This window comes from Pseudomicrostroma glucosiphilum (genome assembly GCF_003144135.1).
Source record: "Pseudomicrostroma glucosiphilum strain MCA 4718 unplaced genomic scaffold BCV69scaffold_3, whole genome shotgun sequence".
Lineage (NCBI taxonomy): Eukaryota > Fungi > Basidiomycota > Exobasidiomycetes > Microstromatales > Microstromataceae > Microstroma > Microstroma glucosiphilum.
In genome coordinates, this window is record NW_020289915.1 from 317,544 (window position 1) to 344,993 (window position 27,450).

The window sequence follows — 27,450 nt, forward strand, 5'->3', positions numbered from 1 at the left end:
GTCAGGAATGCCCTCCTGCCATGCCATCCTCCCCCCTCGGCCGTCGGCTTTGCGTCGGGCCTACTTTGGGGAGCAGAAGGCGACGGTGACTGCTGATCATCTTTATGGGCCCAGATTTGAAGAGCTAGGCAGCTCCGGCATGGATCGGCGCAGCGATTGACAACTACCAGAGATGACAAATGCTGTCGGACTAGCCTTTCGACTACGCATCTGCATTGGGAGCGACTGCTTTGCAGCGCTCGATGAGCAGGGACACATGCTTCCACGACAAGCAGTGTAAAGCGGCTCTTTGCCATCAATCACTTCGCGACTTCCGAGCGGCTACTTTCTAAGCGAGTACAAGCGACCTCGCTTGCAGTACGATGCGGCCCATTGATAGTGCGAGCGTCGGCCTCGTGGGGTATGAACCCTGACAGTCGAGGAGATGTATTCGAGGCTGGATTTCGGGCTTGGCAGCGTACTCACCTGAAGTCGTGGCTACAATGGGTCGGCTCGGATAAGGGTCACGGTGAGCACTGTGATGGTGTGCAACTTTGTAAGCGAAAGCAAAGACGTCCGGACGAATTGAAATGAAACAAAGAACAGCACGAGAGGCGAGGAGAGTATTACGTCCTGTTGCCTTTTGTAGCGCCAGAGACTGGTGTGGGATATCACGGAACCAATTCTGCAAACCGTCAGACTTCGCTCCCGTCCGTGTAAGTAGGTCCCGATATGTCAGGTTGATTTGTGATCATGCATTTCCTCTCAGTATCTCACTCTGCCTTCGTGGAGAAGCAAGAAAGCGGGATCGGGTAGAGATTGGGCCCACTAGCCTTGACAACGCAAGGTGAGCAATGCAAGGAGGCAGGGAAAGTACAGGAATCCAATTGCCGTCGACGATGTCTGTGCCCACGGAAATATCGGAGAGCTACCTGTATGCGTGCTCGCCGCTCTCGGCTGACTAGGTCAGTGAGGATAGTACAGCTCCGGCGGCACTCAGATCGGGGCTATCGCTTGGGCGGCAGCGGAGGTTTCAATGTCTGCGAGGGGTCGTGCTATGTGTAGACCTTTGGATAGCAGAGCTCTGATGGTCATCTTGTCGTGTCGGCAGAGAACTCGTCAGAACCCAAGTTTGCTAAGCCAGCATCCTTCGTCCTTGCGTTGATAGTAAGGTTTGCGCACCGCCTTGGTACGATCTCGGCCCGACTAGGGTCTACTATACAAGACAGCAACTCACGGTGTATTTGCCTCAGAGACAAGTCTTGGGGCCTTCAACCTCCGGGACAGGCTGAGCTTGCTTTCCCGCTCGACCGGTTCCTGGATTGTGAGACATCCGCGGGCGCTCTCTCAATGCATGCCTACAGATTTCCTCAGCAGGGCCACGCGCTCGACAAGATTGGTGAACAAAGGGCCGAAGGGCCGAAAAGCTTCCTTCTCTAAAGTGTATTCACAGCATACTTCCAATCGCCGTAAAGCTTGCGTCCACATATCTCCATTTCACACATCAGGTGTCTATACCTTGATTAGTGTCCGCTTCGGGTACACGGTTGTCAAGCGGCCCGCCGGCTTGTCTGAAGATGGAGACGCCCAGCTCTGACGATGGGCGGCGTCAGGCGGCGCCTGAATTCGCGGCGCTGGGCGCGAACTTTAAACGGGACAACCGTCCGCCCACGTGGACAGTCGACCCGGCGATGGGCGAAGATACCCGATCGATCGACGCTCCGAACCGCACAGCCGGGTCTTGGTACCGGGAATCAGCTCAGTGAGACACAGGGAGTGGCGGGCTTGGCTGGGTAGCGCAGCTCGGCTAGCGCTGGCAGCAGCACAGAGCGTCGACAGGCCCCGCTTTTCCACTATCGATTCGCTCAATCGATACCAGTTCTCCGGGACGGGCCGGCTTCATGTGTCTGAGCTGAGCTGTCAAGCACCGAGGTGGAACAGCGTGAAGCGATGTGGGGAAAGATTTGCCTCTTGCGCGAAGAAGATGGCTCAGGAAGCGTAGCACCCTGACCGGAGACGATCGACGGAGCAGCTCTTTACACAGCTACTATTGCCTTGCCTCCTCGCCTTTTCCGTTGCCATCTGAGCAGATGTTGAGAGGCAGCAATACGTGTCGAGCCTTCATCCATTGCCGGGACGTGCAGAGGGCCTCACCTTTGACTCCAATGCTTAGTTCTTTCGGAAATTCCTACAGTGCGGACCCATGAAGTAATACAAAGTGTGATAGGAGTCAGCTTTACATCACTCGCCCCATGACGCTTGTGACCAGTGCCGAGCTTGATCGGGCTGCACAAAACCAAACATTGAGCCCTTGCGTGCGCATCACGCGAGGGCTTGAAAGGTCAGTGCTGCCGACATACGCTCTTCAGCGGGATAGAGAAGCGGCCTGAGGTGCTCATCTCGAGATCTCGGAGGTGCAATCGGGCCCCGCTGATGTCCTTGCTTGCGAGCGCTGAACATCGCGGCCAGGTGTGCTCCTCGCTTCTCGGCTTTCACAGGTTGGGCATGCGTGCGGGACGGCGACTTGGACCCCGCCGCGCCCAGCGCGTCGCGGCCTGGCCTTACGCTTTGTTGAGCGTAAAGGTCTGGAAAGGTCTCTTCGGAACAAAACGGAGCGACGGTCGCTGTACATGAATGAGGCCAAAACAGGGAAGGGGCCACGATGCTAATTTTCAGCGATTCTGTGGAAGGTACCGGGGCTACATTGAAATTTTAGACGGTAGGACAAGGCCGAGGCATCCGGCCACCTTGCAGGTCCTTCCTCGGTGATAGCGGTCGTGTGCCGTAGGGAGGCAAGCCCATTCACACAATAATGCCGACGACGTAAGCATTCTCTGCGAGCCTTCATGACTCCAGCTACATCCTTAGAATCATCGGGATACTCGTATATCATACACAGCCTCTTCCACCATTGACTGGCCCATCTTTCCCCCTTATCTATCGGCTTCTCACGCCCTCTTGCGCGCCGCCTAGCCCTTTCACGCTCAGCGAGCGCCCATCGCCTGCGAATTCTCTCCGCCCAGCGATAGGAATAGGAAGGCGGGGAGAGCAACACCTACACGTTCCCACGGGGCAGGCGTAGGGCCAAAGGCTCTCACCTCGGAGCCACACCCTCGCTCCTCGTCATCGCCCTACGGACTCCGTCTGTCTGCTCAACTCATATCAGGTCGTTCGCCTCCCTTCATCGTCGTCGACTCTCATTCGCACATACATCGTCTCCGCGGGTCCACGATCTCTCTCCCTCTCGCACCACCGGCACTGCCGTTGCAGATTTCTGCCTGCTCGTCGCATAGCCCTCTTCCATCGTGATCGCTACTCTTGGCTCGCATACACGGAGCGGGTGCCCGTCCTCATCTCCTTAGTCCCATAGGAGCCACCAGACACGGCATCAGAATCTCATAATAGCTCCCGAGAGACAAGCTTCTCCGGCACAGTCGTGGGACCCACCGCCACCTCTTCAGGAGTAATATACGCCTCCGCGACCTCGTGGGATCTCTTGGCGCAAGTCCACCTTCGCAGCTGGTCTTGGCATCCTACGATAACGACTGGCAGCAGAACGTGCCCAGGCCTGGTGCTCATACAGACTCTGTATCACCACACAGAGAGCACATTTGTGTCACATTTCGGTACCGCGACATCGTAACTCGGTCTTTCGATCTAGCAGGACAATCTTGTGCCTCCATCACAACTCATCCTGCACGATACTCTCAGGGCGTTTGGAAGCAGAGTGACTCGAAGAACGAACGCCTTACACTTGCCCCTCGGGCTCACTAGCAGCGCATCATGTCTCGTACATCTTCGAGGCAGGCTGCCTCTCTTCCTTCCTCGCCGTACCAAAGCAGGAATGGCAGGAGAAGCTCGACTTCGTCATCTGATGGATGGTGGGAGCATGTGCTTCCAGAAGGCCAGTTGGCCGAGCGTCTCCGCAAGGCTCACGAGCCCAACGCCAATTCTCTGAACGTACCGACGTCCACTTCCAGGCGGGGACGGAGAGATATCAGCAGCACCCCTACCACGCCTCGTCTGCAGACTCTTCCTGCGCCACGCAGCATTGTGTTTCCCTCAAGAGACATCCCGGATGTAGAAGGCTCAAGCGCAGGCTCTCGTGCCTCTTCCACCGTCGGCTCTGTATCATCCATGCGGACCAACTTCGACAAGCCTTTGAAGAGCCCGAGATCCGCAAAGCTAGCTGATACAATTGACACTACAAGGAAGGGCAAGACTCCGCTGCGAGGCAGTGAGGCCCCTCGAAGCAGGCCGCAATCGCTAAAGGAGCCTTCAGGTATTACGACTACGGATACAAGGCGGAAGCCGCTCTCGCAGGTGTCTTACCAGCCCAAGCCGTTTCCGTCGCTCTCGTTATACGGATCACGATCGCCACTGTCGAGCACGCCAGAGGTCAGTTCTGGCTCGGAGGCAGAGGACGATGCAACAAGCTCATCATACCGCAGACGGACACGATCAGCTGTATCTCTCTCTGCAATGGGTGCTGCACAGACGCACACGTCCGCCGCATCTTCTTCTTCTCATTCCACGCAACTCTCCTTTCATTCCTCGTTCTCCCGTAGTACAGGCAGAGCTGCCTCTCGAAAGGTCAACTTCGAGCTGGACCAGGCAGCGCCTCTCAAGTCCGAGGGAGTCGCAAGTCGCACTCCTCAGTCATCCGAAAGGCCAACGAGGACCGGGCTATTCGCTGCTGAGGGACTCCTCAATCCGCAATTCTTCCAAGCTCTCCCATCGCGGCTACCCGCCGACCCCACGTCAGGTTTGCCGCAGAGACGTACTACCGAGCCGCCCACAAATTCGAACCACTCAGCAATAGAATCTCTTGCAGCAAGTGGAGCTCAGCACTGGTTCAATTCTGCGTCCTCCAGTACAATGTCTCGGAGACGGACCAGGACCTTGTCTAGAGATGGCTTCGCATCCCAGCGTACCGCGACTTCTCGACGTCCTGGCTCTGCCGGCGAAATGGCTCATCAGAGCCCTCGAGGCTCCATTCATCTCTCGGATGGGGAAAAGGACAGAATCAAGCAATCCCTCGCGGCTCGAAGAACCGGTGGGAGCGTGCCGGAAAGTAAAGCTGCTCTTGAGTACCCTACGCCGTTGGACCTCCAACACCTGCCTCTATCTCGCTCTCTGCAACACGCCCAAGATTCTTTATTCAGGACTACTACCAACGCGCTAGGTTTCTCAAGGTCGCTTCTATCTGTGCCAGGCCCCCTGTTTAGACCGCTACTGCACTTCACACTCATCTGGTGTGTTTCGGGAGCGACCGTCATGGCTCTGGTAGGCTGCCTGATGATGAGCTACTTCCTGACCGCTTGGGACGATGTGGCCCCCAGTCGCAAATGGGCTCACTCGCAAAGCAAGGGCAAACAAAGGGCTGCCTCTGAAATGAGAGAAGGGCAGTACGATGATGACTCGGGGTCGAGTACAATCAGTTCAGATGGGCTGAACACGGGAACCAACACCACGGCTACCACGACTTCTGGCGAAACCTCCCCTGGCACGAACCCTTCCAGTCGTCGCAGCAGTACGACGATGGAGCTCACCAGGCACGCATTGGACCATCTCGTGCTCCACCCGCTCACCTACGCCGCCAGCGTACCCATTGCCGTCGCCAAGAGTTTCACACCCTCAATGGTCGAGTCGGCCTCGGCTTCCAGTCGTCGAGCCTCCCTCGCAGCGGAGGACGCAATGAGGCATCCCAGTAGTCTTCATCGACACCCAAGTGCTGCGAACGAGGTCGTTTCTCCACCACTGACTTCGCCAGCCTCATCGAACAAATCGGCACCTCCTCCTCCTCCTCCAAAACCCAAAGACCTCCCACCACGACCACCCCTCTCGGCACTTATACCCAGCATGCTCTTCACGATTCTCATTGCCGTTGGAGCAGGTCTAGTTGGTGGTTGGGCCAAAAAGTACAGTAAGCCCACGCCTCGCAGTACACCTTCTGCTTCAGCTGCAAATTCGGGACGCACGACTCCTACGACGAGTAAGGCTCACGCTGCTGCTATCCCTGTGGAGGATGAGGATAGCACGGAGCGAGAAGAGGAGGCAGATGCGATGTAATCACTTCGTGAATAGAGCTTCTGAAGAATTATGCTGGGAGTGGCCCTTCAAACATCAGGGGATGTACTCAATGACTCGTCACGTTGTTACGAGAATCATGCTAGGAAATTGTGCCCGTCTACTCGGGCCTCCTATCACGCACTCATGTCTAATGATCGCCCTCACTGGCTCGCACCAGCGGTGTATAGCCATGTTCATAGAATCCAATTTGTACCACTCCTTCTGTTCTTTCGCAGCGTGACGCTCTGTTTTGACTTGAATACTGTTGATTGCAGTACCACTCCCTCAAGGATACGTACGGAGAAAGTACAAGGTGGCTCAACGACCCTCACCCGCGCCTGCTCCCGGTCCTCCTCCTCCGCCTCCCATCATGCCTCCAAACATCTTCATCATATTGCCCATTCCTCCCATACCTCCCATCTGCTGCATCATCGCTCCTAGATCAGGCATCCCACCCGCTCCTCCAGCTCCTCCCATTCCAGGAAACCCACCAAGGCCTCCTGCCCCACCCGCTCCACCCATGAGAGCGGCAGGATTGATCTCCCCCCTCTGGATCTGTGCCATGAGCTTCTCCCGCCCACCGGGCTGACGGAGCTGCGCCTTGATCTCCGGAGGAAGCATGTTCTGCATTGCCGCTATCTGATTGCGGTCTACGCCTGGTGGGAGCTGAGGCATGCCGCCTGCGCCTGGACGCGAGCCGGCGCCGGAGGTCTGCTGCTTGAAGCGGGCGAGACCGCCCATGCTTTGCACCATCTTGGACACCATCCTGAGGAGGAGAAGGGAGAGAAGGCGGAAAAGATCATGACATGGGTCAGTCTGATGGGCTCGAGGAGCACAAAGCTGTCTTTCCATAGCTCGGATACTCACCTGTACTGCATCAAGAACTCCTCTACCTCTCTTACGCTTGTCCCGCTACCCTGCGCCACCCTCCTGGCCCTAGCCGTCATCCTCACCTTGACCTGCTTGGCCTTCTTCTTCTCCTTGCTCTTGCCCTCCTCGTCGACCTTGGCAACCTGCTTCGACTTGCTAGAAGAAGCCTCCTTGCCCTTGGCTTTCCCCTTGCCCTTTCCGCCCACAGGTGTGTAGAAGAGAGATCCGTCTGAGTCCAGCTCCTCCTTTGTCATGGAATCGCAGATGTACATCATCCGCTTCATCTTGCCGTTGGCGGCCTCGTCCCCTTCGCCTCCGCCACCACCGAGCATGGCTCCCATACCAGGGATCATGCCGGCGATCTTGGAGAGAGGGCCCATACCCATGATGTTGCCCAACTGCTCCTTCCAATCCCGCACTGTGAATTTTCCGCCCTCTTCCAGCTTCTTCATCAGCTCCTTTTGACGTTCAGGATTCTGAGTACGGACCTCCTCCATCTTGTCCATCAGACCTGTCAGGTCGCCTTGACCTAGGAGCTTCGAGATGAAGGGGGCAGGACGGAAGATCTCGAGATCGGCGATATGCTCTCCCAGTCCAAGATAGAGAATTGGTGTATGCGTAGCAGCAACGCTGGGCGCAATGGTGGAGGAGGTAGAGGAGACGATGTCAGTGACCTTCTGATCGCACCTTCTGCGATCTGTCCTCTTTGCACTCACGCTGAGATAGCTCCTCCTCCCTTGGCATGACCATCAAGCTTGGTGACGAAGATACCTCCGTATCCTGCTGCCTCCTTGAAAGCCTTACTCTGCTCCTCGGCTGCCTGACCAATGGACGCATCCAAGACCATAATTGTCATGTCCGGCTTGACAGCATCGGCAATCTCGACCATCTCTTCGAAGAGCTCCGCTTCCTGTCGATGCCTACCCGATGTGTCGACGATGATGACTTCGAACCTATTCTTCTTGAAAGAGTCCACTCCCTGCTTGGCGATGACGACGGGATCGGTCTCGGTATAAGAACCGTAGAAGGGGATATTGGCTTTGGAGGCATTCTGCTTGAGCTGATCAAAGGCTCCCGCACGGAAGGTATCGGCGCAGACGAGTCCGACTTTGAAACCCCTTTTGGCGTAGTGATGTCCCAGCTTGGTCACACTCGTCGTCTTACCGCTTCCCTGCAGACCAACGAACATGACCACATTTGGCTTGCCCTTCGTGGGCTTCCATTGCTCTTGACCTGGCGTGGGGTCCACAAGCTTGACCAGGTGGTCGAACACGGCCTTTTGCACGAGGGCCTTGCGCTGACCATCCTGCAACGAGGACTTGCTCTTGTCATTGAGCCCTTCTTTCACCTCGGCTCGTACCGAGTTGCGCAGCTCGGAGACGAGGCGGACATTGACATCTGACTCTAGCAGGGCAGAGCAGACGGACTTGAGGAGGGCCTCAATGGTGGCATCGTCGACCTGCGGTGCGCGGGAGAGGTCTGCAAACGCCGAGTTGATGCGACGTCCGAGTGATGTGAGGACCATCGCGCAGCAGCAAGTGAGTGAGGATGACGATGGGCGCTGCGATGTGTTTGTAGGATGAGTATGGTGGGTGGGAGCATGAGCGATGCGCCGTCGTCGTCCGTCTCCCCGCCTACGAGATGAGCCGCGGCAGAGGTGCAGCGACCGTGCGACGGCTGAAATTTCCGATACTTCCTGACCACACCACGTCGCCGGATACCATCGTCCATCGTAGATCACTCCATAAGCGCAGCTCGCACTTGAGGTTCAACAGGGTACAGAACGACAGCATCTGATACCGGTACAAGTCACGAGGCGCCGCCGTCATGCCTCATCCTGCAACAGCGTCGCCAGGCGAAGGCGAGTCTGCTACCATCTCACCCGTCTTACCATCAGCCAACGCCTACCCAGACAGTAGCGAGGCCTCCTCATCGTCCTACGCCTCCTCTTCCTCCTCATCATCTTCAACATCTTCAGCCCTCAGAATCTTTCCGTCGGCACGGAAGTCAGCACTATCAAACGATGAGCTGCGACAGAGGGCAGACTTGCCACATCCCGACCCCGGAGCGGCAGTAGACCTCAGAGTGGAGCAGATGAGGGTGCAGGCGGACAGCAGCAGCGAGGGCGCTCGGCAGGAGCAGAGGCTTGAGCCACCAAAGGGATGGCTGCACTTTGTTGCTGGAGGGTAAGTCGCAGCACCAGTCAAGTGAGGGCTATTATTCATACGCTTACCCCTTTTCACTATGATCTTCTTGCTTCGCCAGCGTGGGAGGTATGTGCGCAGGATGCATCACAGCGCCCCTAGACGTGGTCAAGACCCGTCTACAATCGGACTTGTTTCAAAAGAAGGCCGCCAGCGTCGCAGCTTCCTCGGGTAGCTCAGAAGGCCTGTGGGCAGCAACGAAGCGGCTGAGCTATACCTTCGTCGAGACGGGCCACCTCCTGAAGGAGATCGCGGCGAAGGAAGGCCCGCGGGCCCTCTTCAAAGGCCTTGGCCCGACACTGGTGGGAGCAGTACCGGCTCGATCAATCAACTTCTATACTTATGGCAACGGCAAGATCCTTCTCGCTGAGAAGCTCAATAATGGAAGGGAGACGCCCATCATTCACCTCGCGGCGGCGAGTCTGGCGGGGGTTACGACCGCTACCGCCACCAATCCCATTTGGGTCGTCAAGACAAGACTACAGCTCGAGTCACACGCAGTAGAAAAGGCAGCAAAGGAGGTGAGAGCAGCGGCAGTGAGACGGTCACCGGTCTCCACTCTGGGCGCCGGAGCATCGCATGCTTCCTCTTCCAGAGCCCCCTTCACCACCTCTGCTAAGCTTCTTACAGGTCAGTCCTCGCAGACTGTCAGGTCAGCAGCCCGCTCCATGGCTCTCGCCCAAGATCAAGCCTTCTTCCGTCCCGCTCGCTCGCCGCCACGCCCAAGCACCAATTCACTAAAGATGACGCTGCAGATCGTGCGGCAAGAGGGCGTGCGGGGTTTGTACAAGGGTCTCTCCGCATCGTACCTAGGTGTGGCAGAGGGGACGATCCAGTGGGTCCTGTACGAGCGCCTGAAGAAAGCCTCTGCCTCTGCTACTGCAGACAAGGACTCTCTCTCCGGAAAGCTCATGGGCACGATTGGCTCTGCGGGACTGGCCAAGTTCACAGCGTCCCTCATCACATATCCACACGAGGTGATACGGACACGACTGAGGCAGCAGGACAGCAATGGAGTGCGCAAGTACACAGGTCTGCTACAGACTATTAAGCTGGTGTGGAAGGAGGAGGGGGCAGCCTCCCTCTATGGAGGTTTGAGCGCACATCTAATGAGAGTGGTACCAGTGAGTAGGCTGCGAAGATGAGGGGTCTAGCGTGCCAGCTGGAGCATCACTGACGATTGCCTCCCTTTTACCTTGTCCCTGTGTCTACCTGATCAGAATGCCGCGGTCATGTTCAGCATATACGAGATTGCCCTCAGGGTAGCAGGACAAGCTCAGCTGCGAGAGAGGCAAGAAAGGCAGGCGAGAGAAGACAGAGGCAGAGATGCCTCCTCGGCTGCGTGAGACAGGATCTAGAGCAGTAGATGAACGGCCGCTCCAATGACCAGCATCGATGACAGCTTCTCCCATCGCTTTCTCCTGGACTTGGTACATCGCCTCTTGCCCCTGTTGTACATTTCAATCTCATTGTCCGAATAGGGAACTCATCACTCTCACACATTACTACGCTCTCATTCATACCGAGCACGAGTCATACTTTCTGTCTCAATGTCTTTGATTGCATCTACGCAAGAAGAGTTAAGGTACTCCCTTCGACCCCTTCTGTCCGTTGTACCATCACGTAGTGTCCATCTTCTCCGTCGCAGGCACCACTTCTGCCGTGGTAGGGGGTCCCCCACCCACAGCAAGCACATCCTCCTGCACAACCATATCGTAGATCATTTCCTTTGTGAATCCAGTCACTCCCTTGGGGAAGAGGTATGACTTTTCCTTTTGACCACGCTCGTTGGGCTTCTCGTAATTGCGCAACATCTCCGTCTGGTCCTTTGTGATGACACAGACGTCGACGTTGGAACCGGAGCCTAGATCGTTGAAGATTCCAGAGGAGATGGCTGCTACTACTAGGTTGATTGCTTGTTCTCTCTGCTCAGCGAGAATAAAAACAACAGCAGAAGGTCAGTACTCGTTCTGTCCTGGCGATCAGATTGAGACAGTTACTCACAGTCATGTCCTTCTCCCAACCACTCTCAAAGACTGCCATGGCTGCTAGACTTCCGGAGCCCATTGTCACGTAGGGTAGCTTGTCAGTCGATCCATGAGGTGCGACTGTGAACAAGTTGGGTCCTGTTGCATCGTAGCCTCCAAGGACTAGAGCAGCTCCGATGTGTCCTTGATATCTACACAGTGCAAGACGAGGCAGACAGTAGAGCATAGCCATCAGTCTCCGCCTGGAGGACACTAGGCGCTTCCCCGCGTCTGCTACTTACTGGAATAGCCGCTGCTTCAGCATCGTCATTGCAGTCACTACCCTCGGTCTCCTCCCTGTGTGTAGCTCGTGTAGCTGCATGTTGCTCGAGATGAGGGCGGTCACGAATTCGGTATCGGCAGCTGTACCAGCTCCACAGCACCTGATGTTGTCAGAGATGTAGTGAATCTACCAAGTCAAGGAGCGAAGTCAACCTAAATATCAGCAACAAGGCGTTGAGAAATGCTCGACGGACGATGCACTCACCTTCTCGCAATTCTTGTCAGCAACGATGGGTCCCTCTGTAGCTCTTGTATCAGCACCCAGCACTACGCCGTCCTTGTACACGCATCCCACAATCGTAGTACCAGTGGAGGTGGCTTTGGGCACTGGGTAGCCCTTGTGGCCCAGAAAGTTGTTGCGGGAGTAGGAGCCAAAGTCGAAACCCGACTTGGAGGCAGAGGGAAGCAGATCTGTCATCGTCGGCGAGATGAGCGAGGTGCGATGTGGAACAGACAGCTAGGGACGAAAGGTGGCAGGGAAGGAGTAGCGGGCGACTAGGGCTGACGCTCAGGCCCGCCCCCGCTTCGTCACCGCGACTTATGTAAGCGGCGCTTCCTCGCCTTCCGCGCTTCGCTAAACCCGGTCTCACTCTTGACGATAGACGGATCAGTGGCAGCGAAGCAAAAGCGTATCGTAGAAGTGTTGATGGACAAGGGAGAAGGTGACGAATGGCTACAAGTTTGCTTGAATGTGATCAAAGGTACGCATCACCCTCTTGCGACATGCTCGGCGGAATTGAGAGTCACACTTAGCCCCCTTGGCGAGCCACACCCGACAATCTTGTAGAATGTCCAGTACTCTTGAATCTGCCTCGCCGCTTGGGCTTCCATGCATCAAGAGAACAATCTGGTCAAGTAGCTCACAGAGTGTGCGGATGAGCTGCAAAGCTGGATTGCAGATCCTATGAGGCGCCAATGCCGCAAGGTCACGGATGCGACAGGAGCAGCTCGAGGCTACTACCGAAGCTATATCGATATCTCGATCCCTCGGAGTGGCTTGGATCAGAGCCAGTAGAATACTTGTGACAGTACGGGGATTGCAATATGGAGTATCGATCACGTCTGATAGCTTCCGCTTCTTGGGAGCACCTTGCTTATGCCTTTTAAGTTGAATCGCAAGTTCCGGGGGGTGAAGCAGATCGAGACAGCTGTTGACTGTCCGTTCTAACAGTTCCTTCGTCTGAGCGAGGAAGCTTACCACGACGTCTTCGCTCTTCGGGATCTCGGCGAGCATGGCATGCCCCTGCTGTAGCGCCACGATTGCGGAAGATGACATCGAGACCACGAGACGATGGAAGGCGAGAGTGTCCTTTGAGTCTGACTCCGATTCAGCAGTACATCTGGCAAGGCAGTTCTGAAGGATGTCGTTGATACCGTTCGATGCCTCGCCTGTTGTTGTGAGAAGATGGCGACGCAGATTTTCTTGGTCGGTGCGGTCCGCATCCGTACAAGGCTCAGTGCAGGCAGTTGGCGGTCGGGCAACCTGGGCAGGGTCCTCCGTCCGATCTGCAACAACATCGTCTTCACGAGGCGGTTTAGAGCGGTCAATGCCACGGGACCGCGCACCTATATCGTAAGCAGATAGAAGCTCACCTGACCCACCCGGACTGTCTGTGACCTCACCTGAGCCGACTGCTGCCGCTGCCTCCGGGCCGGCCTTGACGGAACATTGCTCGGATGCTCCTCGTGGCTGTACATCAGTATCTTGCTGTTCATCAGTGGCTGTTGTCTTCTGAAGGCGAAGTTCGGCTTTGTCTGCGGAAATTGCTGTCAGGTGCCCGCACTCATCCTGATCATGGTCAGAAGTAGGGGTGGCCGTATGGGATATTTCTGGAGGCGTCGCAATGGCTGTCACCACGATCTCGCCAGCTGTGGCTCTCGCAAGATCCGTTTGTTGTGAAGCGAGCGATCTAGGCGGGTCTGACGTCGACACGACAGGGTCTGAAGCTATCGCAAGAGCTGCCGGCTCGTCTGGATGGAATACACCTGTAAGGGCTGTACGCGCATGGTGCAGGTCTTCGGCAGTGGTAGAGCAGCTCTTGGCATCGTTCTGGCTCCCCTTGATCGGCCTTCGGTAAGCTAGAATTTCGGCGAGAGTATCTGCGCTTCTAGTGCCTCCAGCCTTGCCGAATAGCAAGGCGTGCAATGAAGTGTGTTGGAGTGTATTCGCCCTTGTTGCTAGGCTCAGAGCAAAGTCTGTACGTGCAAGATCCGCAAAAGTGCTCACTCATCAGCACATCGAGTCGCCAAGTGTCTTCTGTGGTTTCGCCGCCAGCATACCTGAAGCCGAGACGCCCAAGGGCTTTCTAGCGATGACACGATTCGCCTGCGAGAAACGTTGGCATCAGCTCGCATGTCGCACGTCTTTCGCGGTACTCGGAGGACAGCGAGACCTGCCCGTACACACGAGGAACAGTATCAGGTACTGAAGCTGAACGGTCTCCATTGTCATTTCAGAACTTAAAGCATATATCGTCGTGAAGGTGCCGTACTGAGGCGGTGGAGAACCGAGGCGCGTTCGAGACGGAAGCAGGGAGTTGGTCTGAGACAAGTGAGGTGGAGCAGGAAGAAGGCTCGAGCCGAGGTGCTTCGCACGAGACCCTTGCCCTTGCCTTCGCTCAAACAACACCTCGTACTACTCCTGACCCATCTTTGCCACCCTCGTCGCAGAAGGTCAAGATGTCGAGGGTATCTTCGAGCAGCATCGCTGCTCTGCTGGAAAAGGTGAGCTGATCCGACTCAGCAGACGCTGCTTTGTCGTTGCAATGACCGTCAGCACTGACGATTATCACACACCCAACGCTGCCTACTCAGATGAAGTCACAGGACGCAGACTTCCGGTGAGTGGCGAAGTGGCCTCTCCAGTACGACGCGACAGGGGACGAATCGTTCTGACTAGAATACCCGTCACCTCTCCCATCCTCAGGTTCATGGCCCTCAATGATCTCATCAGTGATGCTCGCAGGGATTCTTTCGCAATGGACGATGACATTGAGTCCAAAGTCGTCTCAAGGGTCCTCGAGCTGCTTAAGGACCCTAACGGCGAAGTCAAGAATATGGCAGTGCGCTGGTAAGTAGTGTGGGGTGAGTTCGGCTGGGAATGAGCCCCACAGCTTGACTCACTGACTGTCACAATTTGGTCTTTACAGCCTCGGGATGCTGGTACGCCGGGTGAGAGAGAGGCAGATGCAGGTTGTGATAGACTATCTCGTAGTTTGCATCTCCTCGAAAGAGGAAGAAGTACGAGACATTGCTGCTCTTGGGCTCAAGACCGTCATTGCCGAGATGCCTTCGCATTCGAATCTAGCTCGCTCTGCGACCACTACACTAGCTCCGAAGCTATTGGCTGAGGTCAAATCCGTGAGTACGGCCAAGTTTTCACCGAATTTGATCAGGAACACTAACACCGCTCCTGATTCTGATTATGCTTAGCCCGCTGCGTCACAAGAGCTTCTCATCGATTCTCTGGACGTTCTAGCGGAGATCTTCACTCGCTTTTCGTCTACAATTCTGGAAAATTCTCAACTCCAAAAGCTCGGCCTGCAGAGCTTGCTCCCTCTACTGGAACATAGTCGAGTGGCTGTCCGCAAAAGGGCAACCCTGGCGCTCAGTGAGTGAAATCCCTGTAGGACTACATCTACCGCTACCGTGTCACTGATTCTCTCTCTGCATTGCAACCAACAGGCGTCCTTGCTGCCAACTCCTCTTCCGAGACCTTTACTCAGCTGTCAACGACCGCCTCTACAAGCCTGAGCAGCTCCGACGTAGACAAGAGGAAGACGAGCGTACAGCTGATTGGCGCTCTGGCTCGGTCAAGTCCGCGAAGGGTGGGCCGCAGATTGCCAGAATTCATGCCCAAGATCATCGAAGCTGCTGGGACGGACGATGACGAGCTGCGAGAGACCACACTGCAGGTGAGCGGATCAGTCTAGTCGCCAAGATGGAAGGCGGTAGCTGATACTTTCCCTTCTCTCAGACTATGGAGCTGGCCCTCCTGCGCTGTCCAATGGAAGTAACGCCATTCCTCACTTCAGTAGTAGGCACAGCTGTAGAGTCCATCAAGCACGATCCAAATTACGCTGGCGGCGACGATTCGGATGAGGAGATGACAGACGACTTCGAAGAAGATGACGACGATCTGGAAGGAGACGAAGACTACTCTGACGATGATGACATGTCCTGGAAAGTGCGCCGTGCTGCTGCAAAAACGCTCCAGGCCGCCATCAATACACGGCACGAGCTACTGGCCACCTTCCTTACGAGAGTAGCCCCAGTCCTCGTCAGTCGCTTCTCAGAAAGGGAGGAAAGCGTTCGTCTGGAAGTGCTACAGACCTTCCTAGCCCTCTTGCGGCAGATACAGCTCTTTGTAGGTCTGCCCCAAGCGACCGAGGTGCGACCGCAATCGCCAGGCGCATTGAAGAGGAAGCGCGACAACCTCGATGCTGAGGAAGGATCAAGCCCTCAAATGCAGCTCCGTGCCCTTGTTCCCGTGATTTCCAAGGCTCTGTTGAAAGAGCTTCCTTCAAAATCATCGGGCACCCGCCTAATCAGCACGAGCGTCTTCAAGGAGCTGGTAGTTGTGTTGCAAGGTGGCCTCGATGCTCAGATTCCGTCCATCGTGGCTCAGATCAACAAGGCTCTCAAAACAGCTGAAACTGCTACTGGCGCTGGCTCGTCCCTAAAATCAGAGATCATTTCGTTCCTGCGGGTGCTCTTCGTTGCTCACAACTCCCGGAGCTATCAGGACCAGCTTCCCACTGTCATACCAATCCTCGCCGGTGCTATCACTGGCAGAGCGCATCGAGATTCAGTTGAGGCCCTCGAAGCAAGCTCCGATATGATAGCAGCGATCTACAAGCAGGATGCGTCCAGCCTCGAGACGAGTCTTCTCATCTCTCTGTACGATGCTGTCGTCAGTCGTCTCAAAGGGCAAGACTCCGATCAGGAGTTGCGAGAAAAGGCCGTTGCTTGCCTTGGAATGCTGTTGTCATCTGCCGGCGCAGCTCTAGGTAGCAAGCTGGATGAGTGCCTTCCATTGTTGGTCGATCGCCTCAAGAACGAGGTAACTCGTTTTGCAACCGTGAAGGTGGTAGCCCAGATCGCGTCCTCGCCTGCTTGTCAGGGACCAGCCTTTGGCGCCTTCTTCCAATCATGCACTGACGAGGTGACAGTTCTCCTTCGTCAGAGCAGCCGACCGCTCAAGCTTGCAGCCTTCGAGGCACTCGAAGCTCTTCTCATACGGCTAGGTACCGAGCTGCAGGGAAATACCGGCAATGCTATTGTCATGCAGATAGCGCCACTCCTAGCCGAGGATGCAGACCTTAGTCTCTTGCCGCAAGCGCTGTTAGCACTGGCCCTTTTGGTTAGGGCCAAGCCTGAAGTCCTGCCTTCAGCTACGGATGCCTTCTTGTCCCACCTGAGCTTCCTGCTGGCAGAGCCTCTTGTGCAAGGGACCACGCTCGATGCCATTGTTGACTTCATCCAGGTCACTGTTACTGTCGAAGGGCAACGTGCTCTCGAGATCCTACACGCCTTGACAGCCACACTTGATCACTCTACCGGCTCACACGCGTACTCGAATGCTGCCCGATGCGTAGGCGGTATCGCCAATGCTGCGCCAAGTAACATCGAAGCGATCATCAGCGGAGCTGGACAAGCTCTCAAGGCTGCGTCGCAGGGCAAGGAAGCTGCCACGGCGTTCAATCTTTTGATTTTGGGTGAAGTTGGTCGCCTCGAGGACTTCATGAAGCACCCTGATCTTGTGAAAAAAGTCTACGACGCTTTTGAGAGTCCAATCAACGAGGTTCGTAGCTCCGCTGCATTTGCTCTGGGCAATATGGCCGTCGGCAACGAGGCAGCGTTCTTGCCTGTCATCCGCGGACACATCGAAAACGTTGATAAGCATAGCCTCTTGGCGCTCGCAGCTCTCAAGGAGCTGATCACCCATGGATCTACGGAGCAATTGACAGTCCTTGCTGAACAGATCTGGGTGCCACTGTTTGGCATTTGTCAGACAAAGGACGAGGCTACTCGAAGTATCGGTGCAGAGTGCCTGGCGCGCTTGACCCTTACCGATCCGGCCAAGTACCTGGTCCAATTGCAAGGCCGTCTACGGGACCCTTCGGCTTCTACCAGAGCAGCAGTCATCGCGGCTATCCGCTTTTCTCTCACAGAGGCGTCACCAGTCTACAATGAGCTGCTCGGCCCCTCCATCGTCGATTTCCTGTGCTTGTTGAAGGACCCTGATCTCGATGTCCGCCGACACGCCATGTTCGCCTTCAACTCGGCAGCCCACAACAAGCCTCAGCTTATCAGAGAGCACCTGAGTACCTTGTTGCCTCTTTTATACCAAGAGACGCACGTCCGTCAGGAGCTTCTGCGCAAGGTCACCATGGGACCATTTACTGTCATCCAGGACGATGGCTTGGACCTGCGCAAGAACGCCTATGAGACAATGTACACTCTGCTGGATACCTGCCTCACGCAGATCAATGTATCCGAGTACCTCAACCGAGTCATCGCTGGTTTGCGTGACGACGATCAGGTGAAGCTGCTTTGCTATCTAATCCTGGTTCGTCTGACCGACCTGGCTCCACTGCAAGTATCCCAGGCCCTCGACGAGATTTCCGACCCTATCAACGAGTCTCTCAAGGTCAAGCTGAAGGACGGCTCTACCAAGCAGGATGTAGAGAAGTCGGCAGAGCTCACCAGGGCCGCCTTCCGTGCGCTCATTGCACTGCAGAGACTTCTTGCTGGCGGTTCACAAGGAGGTGCGGCCATGGGTGCTCCCAGGTTCCAGCAGCTGCTCAAGGAGGCAAAGGGTGGGCCTTCGGCTGGGCTCTTTCGGGAGGCCGAGGCGGCGGCGGCTAGTCAGCAGAGGATCTAATGCCTCGAGAAGGAGGTGTAAGCAAGGTTTGGGGGAGATGAACACCTAAAGCACAAGTGTCACGACGACGTGGTTCGAGTAGAATGAGATCATAACATTACAGATAGAAGACGCGTGAGCAGTGGGCATTTTGAATTTGTACAAGGGGTGGTGTCGAAGTTGAGACCAGATGTTACACTGGCCTCAGTCTTCCTCTGGTCGTGCGAAGTATTCCTGACAGTCCAGACGAGGGCGAGAGCAGTACGAACATCAGTCATCTCACTCCATTTTCAATCGGTTTCTTCCCTCCCGTATGTCAGAGGTTTCAGTCCACTCACCCTAAACGACGTCTCCGACTTGACAAATCCGTCCCTTGCCACGACTTCGTACACGTGCAGGAACAAGCGCGGGAAGCGACGTGTGAAGTAGCTGAGGAACCCATCGGGTAGATGCCCCATGGAGCGTCGCAGCGCTGGAGGCATGTCTTGGTAGTGGTGTTTCTGTGGACAGGTTCCAGGGACGGTGTGGCACGAAAAGGGGCGTTGGGTTCAGTAGTCGTTTTGTTGAGAAGGCGAGGGCTGGATGGGGTGCTCACCTTATTGCGCAGTGCTCTCAAAAGGTCTCTTACACTGTTCCCATGGTACTTTCGCCACTTGCCCAGATCATCCATGAATGCCTTGTCCACCTTCTTTGTCCAGTCACCGCCTGCAGTGACTTCCCTCGCTCCCACTTCGAGTTGCCGGATCAGCTCGCTCTCCGCAACTGCGACTGCTGACATTGAGCTAGAGGGCGGGCCCAGTGCTGAGTCTCTACTGCTACTACTGCCGCCACCACCGCTGCCATTGCCGGCCATGCCGTTGGCGACGAGGCTAGAAGCGAGCTGCTGAGCGCCCGCCCGGTCCTTCTCTCTATCGATGACCTCCAATCGATCGCTCACATCCTGGAGGAAAGCCAATCTCTTGCCAGCATCCCAAAAGTAAGGATGTGCCAGCACCTGATTCGCTCGCGGCCTCTTGGTCGGATCACAATCGATCATCGCAGTGATCAGGTGAGAAGCCTCGACCCCTTCCTCTCCAAAGGCGCCGAGACGCGAGAGGTTCTTCTGGTTGCGGAGAATGTTGACCTCGCGCTCGTACCGCGCGCCGAAAGGATGGTCCCCGGAGGTGAGGAGATAGTACGTCACGCAGCCCAGCGCAAAGATGTCCACGCCCCTCGTCAGCCTCATCCTAGGCGCTGCGCTCCGGACGGATGTAGGACCGGCGATGCTAGTCGAGGTAGAGGTGCTGGCACTACTGCCGCCTTCATCGAGACTGACCTCACCGCTGAGAATTTCAGGAGCTCGCCACCCCGCCGTGCCGCCAGGGTGATGCATCGTCTGCGAGAAGCTACTCTGTGCAACCGAGTCTAATCTTTTCGAAAGACCAAAGTCGCTCAGCAGCATCTTCAATGCAGACGTCGAAGGTTGGTGGGGATCTTTGTAGGTCACGAGGATGTTCTGAGGCTTGATGTCTCGATGGACGATACTGAGCCCGTGCAGGTGCCGTAGACCGCTGGCGATCTGCGCAATGGCCTTCTTGGGCTCTAACCGCACCGCCAGGTCCTTCCACTCGTCTGGCCGCTCAACCACATCCGCCAGTGAAGCCGGACAGAGCTCCAGAGCGATGAAGAGGAAGTTGGCCTTCTGCTCTTTGTAGAAGTAGCGGATCACATTAGGATGGTCATCCGCTGACTCCAACAGGGAGATCTCCTGCGAGGCTAGGTGGACAAAGTCGACCAGCAGACGCTTCACGGCTACGAGCCTTGACTGGAACTTGCCCTTGAAGACAACCGTACCCGACGAACCGTAACCGAGTACCTCGCCTGAGATCTCCAGAGCTGACGTTGAAGTGGTTGGACCTGGCATAGCGGCTGCAGCAGCCACAGCCACAGCTGGGCTAAGATCTGAAGGAGCATCTTCTTTCTGCAGGACTTTGTCCGCACGTTGCAGCTCAGAGGGCGCTGGAGCAGCAGGCGGGTTGTGCTCCTTCCCTTGCCCGTTTGGCTCTTTGGTAGCCGCGCCCTCGCGCTCATCCTCAGAACCGCTCTCATCATCTCCATTCGGAACAGCAGCCCCATTCGCCTTGGCCTTTACTGCCGCTCCAGAACGCTTCCCTCTCTTCCGCCGCTTCTTCTTGCCGATTGACGCTACGCTGGCGTCTGCCTCTTCTTCTGCGAGGAGAGCTCTAGCAGCTGCCTCGTGGTCAACTGGTGGGACAATGCCACCTTGCTTCTTCGGTGTCGCCGCAGGGTCAAATTCCACTTGTGCCGCTTTGTGAGACGCAGGCTCCTCCTCTGCTATGTTGGCGGCTGACGAGCCCTTGGAGAGCTCAATAGCCTCTGCTCCATTCGAAGCCGGCAAGCGCGGGTCCCACATCAGGCCCGACTCCCGCACAATCTGGGAACTCTTCTGCATATCGAGCTGTTCGCGAATCTGTGTCCCTCTCCTGAACAAGATGGCAAAGCCAACAAAGAAGAGCAGCGCAAAAGCCTGGGTAGCCAATGCCTTTTTGGAGGTGCCAAGCCTCTTCAGAGTCAATACTGTGCGCTCCGCAAAGGTAGGCGAGTCTTGATGCGAAGGCAGTGTTGGCTGCCTTTGAGCTTCTGCAGATCTCGAAGAGCCTTCAGGTAGGCCGAGCGGAGGAGGTAAGGGTCCTTGGTAATCATGACTGCCGTCCAGAGTAGGGCGGCCCCTGCCCGGCCCAAGCAATTTCCTCGTCTGCTCCTGATCTCCGAATACCTCTTCATTGACTTTATATCTGCCCAGCCAGCAGCCGAAAGTTGTGCACTCCATTGGGTGATGATGACCTCCTCTTCGCGTGCCTCCTCCTCCTCCAGGTGTGAGTGCCTGCGAACGTCTATCGGCCTCCTCTAGGCCGGCCAGAGCTGGTGTGACTTCCTTCACCACGCCAGGGAAGCGGCGGGACGAGAGGGCGTAGAGAGAACCGGTTGAAGGGGAGAAGGTCAGGAGCGTGTCTTCCTCTGCCGCATTGATGTCGTCTCCCGCAAAATCCGGGCTGCCGGCAACGGTCTTCTCAGAAAGCGCAAAGGGAGGGTGCGGGACGATGACAGGATGAGTGTGAGAAGGCCGTGAGGTCTTTCGCGGTAGCAGTAGATCGAAGATGTCAACTACCTGACTATCAATGTCTCTCGTCCAGGCGTGGTCAAGAGAACCTCGCGTCGAATTCCAGCCTGACACTTTCGCTCGTTCTCTGCCCTCTGAGCCCAGTCCAGTGGGTAAGATGAGCTGTCCATCATCTGCTGCGAGTCCAGGCGATCGGCCGCCGCGTAGACGAGCATTTGTGTATGTTTGCAGCCAGCTCGACGAGACTTCACCGTCAGATGACTGAGGAGCATAAGTGGAGTAGTGGAGTGTCTGCGATAGATGAGGACGACGTGGTAGGGAGATGGAGAGGGTATAATCTGCGAGTGATTGTGCAGGCTAATCAGCATCTGGAAGCAAATGATGGCTGCGTATTTGCTCCACTCACCTGTTCTTGCTAGGTAGGCCCATCTGTAGTCGTCACGTTGGCTCTCGTCTTCATATCCTGTATCACTAGGCGTCTCGCTCCCATCGGCCTCCCAGCTCCGGTCCAGCTGCCCTGTCAAAGGGTCGATACGAAGCAGTCTGGTCCGTTTTGTACCTGTAAATACCCTTCCCTTGTCACCAGGGAAGGAAAAGGGAGAAAGGCCCACCAGCTCCGGCAGAGTCAACGGCACGCGCTGCAGCCGAGCTTTGGCCTCTTGACCAAAGGCTGCTTCACCCTCGGGAGAGCTCCCATCGCCCTCCTCCTCTCGCCTTGAGGTCAGAAGGTAAAGTCTACCAGAGGACCCAGGCTCGACAATGTACATCCCAGCCGCCTGCAAAAGATGTCTTGTCCTTGTTGGTAGTCCATCTAAGGCGAAGCCTTCCCGGTCTCCTCCCTGCGTAGCTTTGCCAGGCCTTCCGCCCTCGTCATTAGCTCCCGATCCGGCGAGCAGGGCTGCGAGAGAGGTATGTCGCTTTCCATACTCTGTACTGACCAGAGGCGTGAAGGCAGACGAGCTCAGGTCTGTCAGAGCATCTGCATCTGCAGCTGATCCACCTTGGAAGAAGCTCGAACCTCGGCTGTTGAGATTCCAGCGCGTTTCGCCTGTGCTGCGATCCAGAGCTGTGAGGGAGCCATCAATTGCGCTGACGAGTACGAGCGAGGAGAGGCTGTATCCTTCCAGGGGCGTACCGACGCCTGCTACAGAGGCTGCTGTCCCTTGAGCTGCTAGTACGGATGCTTGTACCGGCTGCGATCTCTTTGCCTCCGAGGAGAAGGATGTGGAGACGAGGAGGTAGACGAGGAAGGAGAAGAGGTGGAGCAGGCGTGGAGAGGAGCTACTGGAGTCGGTCCAGCGCCGCCTGGACGTGACTACGGTGTTCATGAGCTCCCGCTAGGATGTCTGCCAAGCTTCACAAGGCCAGCAGAGGTGAGCATATCATCGATGAGCTGCACAGAGGGAATGGAAGGCGATGGATGTCGGTAGGATGCGCAGACGTGGTTGCTGCTGTCGAGGGTGGACCGAGCTCAGCCTTTCGCGTCGGGGCCTTGTCTGATTTCCGCACTTCCGTGTCGGGGCAACCTGGAGTCAATGCTTCCTACCACGTCAGTCAATACCAACGAGCATCGTCACCAAGGATGTCTTCTCCACCTCCTCCGCAGCGAGGATGGCATGTAGACACTACCAAGGACACAAAGACTCAGCTCGTCAGTCTTGATGGAGGGAGTGGAGCCACGTTTCATGAGAGACACTGACGCCTTGAGCACACCTTGCCCGCAATTCCCCCGCTTCCCACCCCACAGGCACAGCGCATCTTCAACTCCCTAGTCCAAGACGCCCTCAGCAAGCTCGCTTTTGATACACACGATGCCGAAGCACGTCGAAGAGTCAGGAGCGCCGCTTCCGGTAGCGGGAAGTCCGAAGTCGAGGGAGTGGATAAGCCCACCGATGGCTCCAACGAGGACGACGCTCGCCCCTCGGACCCTACCAAGGACAGCACCTCAGCCGAGTCCACCGCTGCACACAAGAGCGGCGGTAGCGGTAGTGTCGGAGGCTCTGTCGTTGCCACTCCCGCCTACGCCAATCCCCTCATCCGATGCATGGTCTGCAACCGTCACGTCTCTTCGAACCGCTTCGCCCCTCACTTGGCCAAATGCATGGGCCTAGGAGCGAATAACGTCTCGTCCAAGTCGGGCAATGGTGGACTCAAGAGAAAGGCAGCAGTAGGAGCCGCTACCGCCGCGGCGCTCGCAGCTGCTGCTTCTGGATCTGGAGGTGGAAGTGGATCTGGATCGCAGAGTGGGATCCCGTCTAAGAGGGGGAGACCACCCAAGAGTCGAGGTGGGACGGGATCGGCGAGGAGTACAGCGACGCCGGTGCCTGGCCTGGGACACAAGGAGGGAAGCGCAGCGCCTTAGCGATGTGGCACGCCTTTTGAGAATCGTACACCATTAGGAGGATACAGCAAGCAGACCCTCTCTGCTATGTTTGCTCACTCTATATCATCGCTCAAGCTCCCTCAAGATGCCAAATAAGAGACAGAAGCTCACTCAGAAGCTTTCTACGCTCATTGGAGTACACGAGTAGAGCTGTCACACCATCTATGCCCTCGGCTACAGAGACCACATCCTGTCACCGTCAATGCTCAAAAGATTCTTTTGATAGCATCTTGGGGTCAAGCTCGCATAGACATTGCTGGTATAGACACTGGGAACAATCAACGCCTCACAAGCCTCGACACTTGGTCCCTCTCCTTGACCCTCTTGGCCGCCTGCTCCGCATCACCAGGCTGTTGCGACGAGCCATGGTAGCGCGCTAGTCTCTCGAGGATCCCCAATCTATTCGAAATTGTCAGGCAAACGGATAAAGGGGTCAGGGAAAGAAGAGGCCAAGACGTCTCCCACGGCTTGCACTCACACTTTGCCCGGCCGGGCTTCCCTGAAGTTCTGTTGCCGTGTTGTAGGCTGAACATACTCTGTCACGGCGTCATTGAGGGGAACAGCAATCGTCTGCCATATCGATAGAGGGTCATGTTGAAATGTCAGCTCATACGGCACACAGACATCTGCTGCAGCACTGCCTGCTTCTCTTCTCTTCGTAGTCTCACCTGCCTGATTTCCGCCCACACATCGTCGAGGTTCTGACCAGTGACTCGATTGGCTTCCGAGCTGAGAGCTTCAACGTCCTTGTGCAGCTGTGCGAGGCCATCAGGGCTAACCAAAAGAGTCTCGGTTGCGAGCAGGTGGTTGTTCTGTGTATCACGAGACGATGCATCTGTGAGCCATGTCTCGCGCTCTTTTCACCACAGCCTGTCAGAGGTACTCACCAACAATTCGCCTGCGATGTAAGCAAAGGCATTTCTGTACGCCTTCATCTTGGTGTCTTTCGGCAATAGTACCAGCACGCTCTCCATCATCGTCTCGAGCCAGGTGACCATGTCGAGAATGTACCCACTAGGTCTCCCGATACCACCCCTGTGCAGACCAGTGTTAGGTGTCCAGTCCATGTCCTCCAAATCGATGAACTCCAGAAGCTTAGCGCCAATGGCAGAATCAATCCTAGCCTGTGCAATGTCGAGAGTAGCACTGAAGTGGCTGGACGCATCGAGTCGAAGCTTTCCTCCTCTGTGTGGCGCTCGGAGGGCTGCTAGAAGAGCCTCGAGCTGGGTACAAGCCAGACGGAAGAATTCACCATTGACAACTACTTGGGTAATCTGAGAGAGATTGGAGATGGTCTCGACGGAAGTGCGGATGGCTGTGGAAACCTGCTGGATGAGGAGCTCGTCAAGCGACTATTGGATGGGACAGAGGTTTGCTGTCCTGGTCAGTATCAACGCATCGTAGGCACAACTCCTGCTACACCACGATCCTCACCTTCTTCAGAATGTCATCGATGTCACGATGATGCTGTGAGAATCCATCAGAGAATGTGTAGTATTGGTCGACCAGGTTCCTGATATCCATGCAGCAAAGTGGATACGTTTGCGAGAAGGGCAATGCCAGTGGAAGCGACTGCTCCCTGAGACTTTCTGCATCCCCAGGTCTGAGCCAGCAGACATTGAGTACTTTCTCCAGCTCTTCAGCATTGTTGACCACCATTGGCTGATGCTCTGACTCCCTGACAGCTCGTTGGAAGTCTGCGGTGAATCGATCCCGCAATAGATGAGCATACCGTTCAAAGAGGGTAAGAAGGAGCGCATTCAACTTGCTGACCGAGAAAGAGTAGCCTTCGAGAGTCTGAATGAATGTCTGCACCACCGCCTTTGTGCCTACGAATGTCCGTGTGTCCTTGCAGTCCCTCAGGCCAATGCTGACTATGTCGACCACCCTTTCGCACATGTCGTCCCATAGATCGTCGACTTCTTGCTCGCTCCTGAAGCCGGCTGGACACGTGTCGAGGGCGTGATGTTCGACCAGGAAGAAGCCGACTACCTCTTCGAGCAGAGAGGGAAAGGTCGGATTGGAAGGGTGGAAGGAAAGGCCTTGTGACAGAAGTAGGTTCGCTTGAGCTCTGCGATCTTCTTGGTAGTTCCTCTGTAGCTCTTCTCGCTGGTTGAGGACGTCATGGATATGAATGCACTGGTATAGAGGCTCGAAGTCGATCCGGACTTCTTCATTGTCCATGAAGGAGTATTCTGTACGCTCATTGTAGACACTTTCGACAGGTCCGTTGACCTTCGATAGCTTAAGAACGTCTGTGCCTTTCCTCTCGCTTCTCACCCGCCACTTCTTTTGTCGATCTTCCATTGCTTTCAGCGCTATCTTGCCGACTGTTCTTGACTTCTGACGGACCTCAAAGAGCCACTCCTTCATCTCCCTGACCACTGACTGACGGATACGCGAACGCATAGACGGCAATGACGAGTGGAGATAGTGGGCAAAATCGTGCGCCAGGAGGGGCGCAAGATGATGCGCTTCCAACTCTTCCAGCGACTGTGGAGAGGAGTGAAGACATTAGGGTCAAGTGAAGTCCAGGGCAGCACAATCGCGGCACGCCGACTCACCCTGAGAGCTGGGTAGTACTTGCGCTCCTCTATCAGACCATCGATCCTGTTTGCCATGTCCAGAACTTTGAGGCATAGCTGCAGTGTCTCAATCGCTTCGTCCACTTTGTTCATCGTCCGCTGAGATTCTAGCAGCTGCTTTTTCTGCGAATGCATGACGAGTAGCGAGAGGTGACAAATGTGTGAGCAGCGCCGTCCGCCTTGGAAGTCGCTGTTGAACATCAACAGTAGCTTACCTTTCCCCCTAGACTTGCTCCTCCTGCCTGAACCTCCTGATTGAGCTCACCGATCTTGTGCTTGAGACTGATGGTACTCGACCGGACCTTGAGGAGCTTGTCTACCGCCGATACGAAGTCCTAAGGTAGCGCGTTCAATGACTTGGTCAGCAACCCCTCGGGGGATAGCAGCCGATCAGCGCCTCACTTCGTTCAGACTCACTGTACTATTCTCATCACATATTGTCTTGATCCTCGCCTCTTCTGTCTTGGCGAATTCCCTTAGTAGCCGGAGAAAGGCATCAGCTTGAGCCGCCTCATCGAGACTCTTGATGATGGGGCCAAGCTGCTGCAGATTGTCCTGGGTGTAGTCTACTCCTGGAGTCTGGGAGAGGTTTGACGGACCAGCGATACTCTGCGCGCCAAAGGAGCTGCCGCTGGTGGTGGAATCGAGGGAGGTGGTGAGAAGAAGCGACTGCAGATGGGCTTGCAAGGAGATGAGGGGACGACGAGCGGGGCGCGTGGCCATGATGGTAGATGGCGCGTGTGAGGTGCGAGGCTAGTGATGGGCTGCGTACGAGTCGGGCCTTCTGCCTGAAGAGAGGGACAGAGGCGATGCAGCAGCACTCGACGCTGACGATGGCAATGGTGATGATGACGGCTACGGCTGATGATGGCGGCGGCGGTGGTGGTGTTGCTCTGGCTCATGCGCTTGGGCCACGGGGCGGCGCGTGGGTTGGTTGGCCCGGAAGCAAAGCAAAGGGGCGCAAATGGCAAAGGGGCTGAGCTCAACGCAGCTGCGTCCCTCGTCTGCCCGTTCATCGTCCACTTCCATCGTCCAGGACCGTCACCATCGCAACCATCATGT

The 27,450-nt window shown here is 56.0% G+C and overlaps 9 protein-coding genes across 9 annotated transcripts; 4 read left to right on the forward strand and 5 right to left on the reverse strand.

The window, feature by feature from the left end:
* Window positions 1-3,762: 3,762 nt before the first annotated feature.
* Window positions 3,763-6,051, forward strand: BCV69DRAFT_276208 (hypothetical protein; the record flags this gene model as incomplete). Its single annotated transcript, XM_025491103.1, has 1 exon — window positions 3,763-6,051. One exon carries the CDS (start codon window positions 3,763-3,765, stop codon window positions 6,049-6,051), a length of 2,289 nt encoding a protein of 762 aa, XP_025349361.1.
* Window positions 6,052-6,298: 247 nt separating this feature from the next.
* BCV69DRAFT_281214 (SRP54-domain-containing protein) lies at window positions 6,299-8,503 on the reverse strand. The gene is made up of 3 exons (XM_025491899.1): window positions 7,638-8,503; window positions 6,919-7,551; window positions 6,299-6,817 (listed from the first exon to the last, which is right to left on the reverse strand). Exons 1-3 carry the CDS (start codon window positions 8,444-8,446, stop codon window positions 6,370-6,372), a joined length of 1,890 nt encoding a protein of 629 aa, XP_025349362.1. The 5' UTR covers window positions 8,447-8,503; the 3' UTR covers window positions 6,299-6,369.
* Window positions 8,504-8,748: 245 nt separating this feature from the next.
* Window positions 8,749-10,471, forward strand: BCV69DRAFT_246210 (mitochondrial carrier; the record flags this gene model as incomplete). The annotated part of the gene is made up of 5 exons (XM_025490193.1): window positions 8,749-8,836; window positions 8,933-9,107; window positions 9,187-9,676; window positions 9,746-10,249; window positions 10,346-10,471. 5 exons carry the CDS (start codon window positions 8,749-8,751, stop codon window positions 10,469-10,471), a joined length of 1,383 nt encoding a protein of 460 aa, XP_025349363.1.
* A 187-nt stretch (window positions 10,472-10,658) lies between these two features.
* BCV69DRAFT_281215 (putative 20S proteasome beta2 subunit) lies at window positions 10,659-12,125 on the reverse strand. Its single transcript, XM_025491900.1, has 4 exons — window positions 11,640-12,125; window positions 11,395-11,561; window positions 11,130-11,304; window positions 10,659-11,050 (listed from the first exon to the last, which is right to left on the reverse strand). Exons 1-4 carry the CDS (start codon window positions 11,850-11,852, stop codon window positions 10,745-10,747), a joined length of 861 nt encoding a protein of 286 aa, XP_025349364.1. The 5' UTR covers window positions 11,853-12,125; the 3' UTR covers window positions 10,659-10,744.
* Window positions 11,945-14,042, reverse strand: BCV69DRAFT_136399 (hypothetical protein). The gene is made up of 4 exons (XM_025489258.1): window positions 13,842-14,042; window positions 13,715-13,760; window positions 13,028-13,630; window positions 11,945-12,940 (listed from the first exon to the last, which is right to left on the reverse strand). The coding sequence occupies exons 1-4, from the start codon at window positions 13,884-13,886 to the stop codon at window positions 12,108-12,110; spliced, it is 1,527 nt and encodes a 508-aa protein (XP_025349365.1). The 5' UTR covers window positions 13,887-14,042; the 3' UTR covers window positions 11,945-12,107.
* Window positions 14,037-18,320, forward strand: BCV69DRAFT_289552 (TIP120-domain-containing protein; the record flags this gene model as incomplete). The annotated part of the gene is made up of 8 exons (XM_025493672.1): window positions 14,037-14,158; window positions 14,249-14,274; window positions 14,361-14,504; window positions 14,584-14,794; window positions 14,867-15,044; window positions 15,119-15,348; window positions 15,411-16,777; window positions 16,802-18,320. The coding sequence occupies exons 1-8, from the start codon at window positions 14,114-14,116 to the stop codon at window positions 18,318-18,320; spliced, it is 3,720 nt and encodes a 1,239-aa protein (XP_025349366.1). The 5' UTR covers window positions 14,037-14,113.
* Window positions 18,321-18,431: 111 nt separating this feature from the next.
* Window positions 18,432-22,864, reverse strand: BCV69DRAFT_281217 (hypothetical protein). The gene is made up of 4 exons (XM_025491901.1): window positions 21,827-22,864; window positions 18,895-21,758; window positions 18,638-18,799; window positions 18,432-18,533 (listed from the first exon to the last, which is right to left on the reverse strand). The coding sequence occupies exons 1-4, from the start codon at window positions 22,746-22,748 to the stop codon at window positions 18,504-18,506; spliced, it is 3,978 nt and encodes a 1,325-aa protein (XP_025349367.1). The 5' UTR covers window positions 22,749-22,864; the 3' UTR covers window positions 18,432-18,503.
* A 116-nt stretch (window positions 22,865-22,980) lies between these two features.
* BCV69DRAFT_281221 (hypothetical protein) lies at window positions 22,981-24,200 on the forward strand. Its single transcript, XM_025491902.1, has one exon. It carries the CDS (start codon window positions 23,465-23,467, stop codon window positions 23,780-23,782), a length of 318 nt encoding a protein of 105 aa, XP_025349368.1. The 5' UTR covers window positions 22,981-23,464; the 3' UTR covers window positions 23,783-24,200.
* Window positions 24,201-24,494: 294 nt separating this feature from the next.
* Window positions 24,495-27,304, reverse strand: BCV69DRAFT_256897 (exocyst complex subunit Sec15-like protein). Its single transcript, XM_025490614.1, has 5 exons — window positions 26,806-27,304; window positions 26,604-26,723; window positions 26,368-26,511; window positions 25,238-26,296; window positions 24,495-25,155 (listed from the first exon to the last, which is right to left on the reverse strand). Exons 1-5 carry the CDS (start codon window positions 27,109-27,111, stop codon window positions 24,664-24,666), a joined length of 2,121 nt encoding a protein of 706 aa, XP_025349369.1. The 5' UTR covers window positions 27,112-27,304; the 3' UTR covers window positions 24,495-24,663.
* Window positions 27,305-27,450: the final 146 nt, after the last annotated feature.

Bases quoted from the DNA above. Each gene is read 5' to 3' on its own strand.
- BCV69DRAFT_281214 (XM_025491899.1), bottom strand. From the start codon at position 8,446: ATGGTCCTCACATCACTCGGACGTCGCATCAACTCGGCGTTTGCAGAC. The intron at 7,552-7,637 runs GTGAGTGCAAAG...CATTGCGCCCAG, and splicing joins GGAGGAGGAGCTATCTCAGC to CGTTGCTGCTACGCATACAC. The intron at 6,818-6,918 runs GTGAGTATCCGA...TCTCCTCCTCAG, and splicing joins GAGTTCTTGATGCAGTACAG to GATGGTGTCCAAGATGGTGC.
- BCV69DRAFT_281215 (XM_025491900.1), bottom strand. From the start codon at position 11,852: ATGACAGATCTGCTTCCCTCTGCCTCCAAGTCGGGTTTCGACTTTGGC. The intron at 11,562-11,639 runs GTGAGTGCATCG...TTGACTTGGTAG, and splicing joins CTGACAAGAATTGCGAGAAG to ATTCACTACATCTCTGACAA. The intron at 11,051-11,129 runs GTGAGTAACTGT...CTCGCTGAGCAG, and splicing joins GTTGGGAGAAGGACATGACT to AGAGAACAAGCAATCAACCT.
- BCV69DRAFT_136399 (XM_025489258.1), bottom strand. From the start codon at position 13,886: ATGACAATGGAGACCGTTCAGCTTCAGTACCTGATACTGTTCCTC. The intron at 13,761-13,841 runs GTGTGTACGGGC...CGTTTCTCGCAG, and splicing joins AGTACCTGATACTGTTCCTC to GCGAATCGTGTCATCGCTAG. The intron at 12,941-13,027 runs GTGAGCTTCTAT...ATGTTGTTGCAG, and splicing joins AGACAGTCCGGGTGGGTCAG to ATCGGACGGAGGACCCTGCC.
- BCV69DRAFT_281217 (XM_025491901.1), bottom strand. From the start codon at position 22,748: ATGAACACCGTAGTCACGTCCAGGCGGCGCTGGACCGACTCCAGTAGC. The intron at 21,759-21,826 runs GTGAGTGGAGCA...AATCACTCGCAG, and splicing joins GGCCTACCTAGCAAGAACAG to ATTATACCCTCTCCATCTCC. The intron at 18,800-18,894 runs GTGAGCACCCCA...ACCTGTCCACAG, and splicing joins TGAGAGCACTGCGCAATAAG to AAACACCACTACCAAGACAT.
- BCV69DRAFT_281221 (XM_025491902.1), top strand. From the start codon at position 23,465: ATGGTCTGCAACCGTCACGTCTCTTCGAACCGCTTCGCCCCTCACTTG.
- BCV69DRAFT_256897 (XM_025490614.1), bottom strand. From the start codon at position 27,111: ATGGCCACGCGCCCCGCTCGTCGTCCCCTCATCTCCTTGCAAGCCCAT. The intron at 26,297-26,367 runs GTGAGTCGGCGT...TCCTCTCCACAG, and splicing joins AGTACTACCCAGCTCTCAGG to TCGCTGGAAGAGTTGGAAGC. The intron at 25,156-25,237 runs GTGAGGATCGTG...CCCATCCAATAG, and splicing joins TCGATGACATTCTGAAGAAG to TCGCTTGACGAGCTCCTCAT.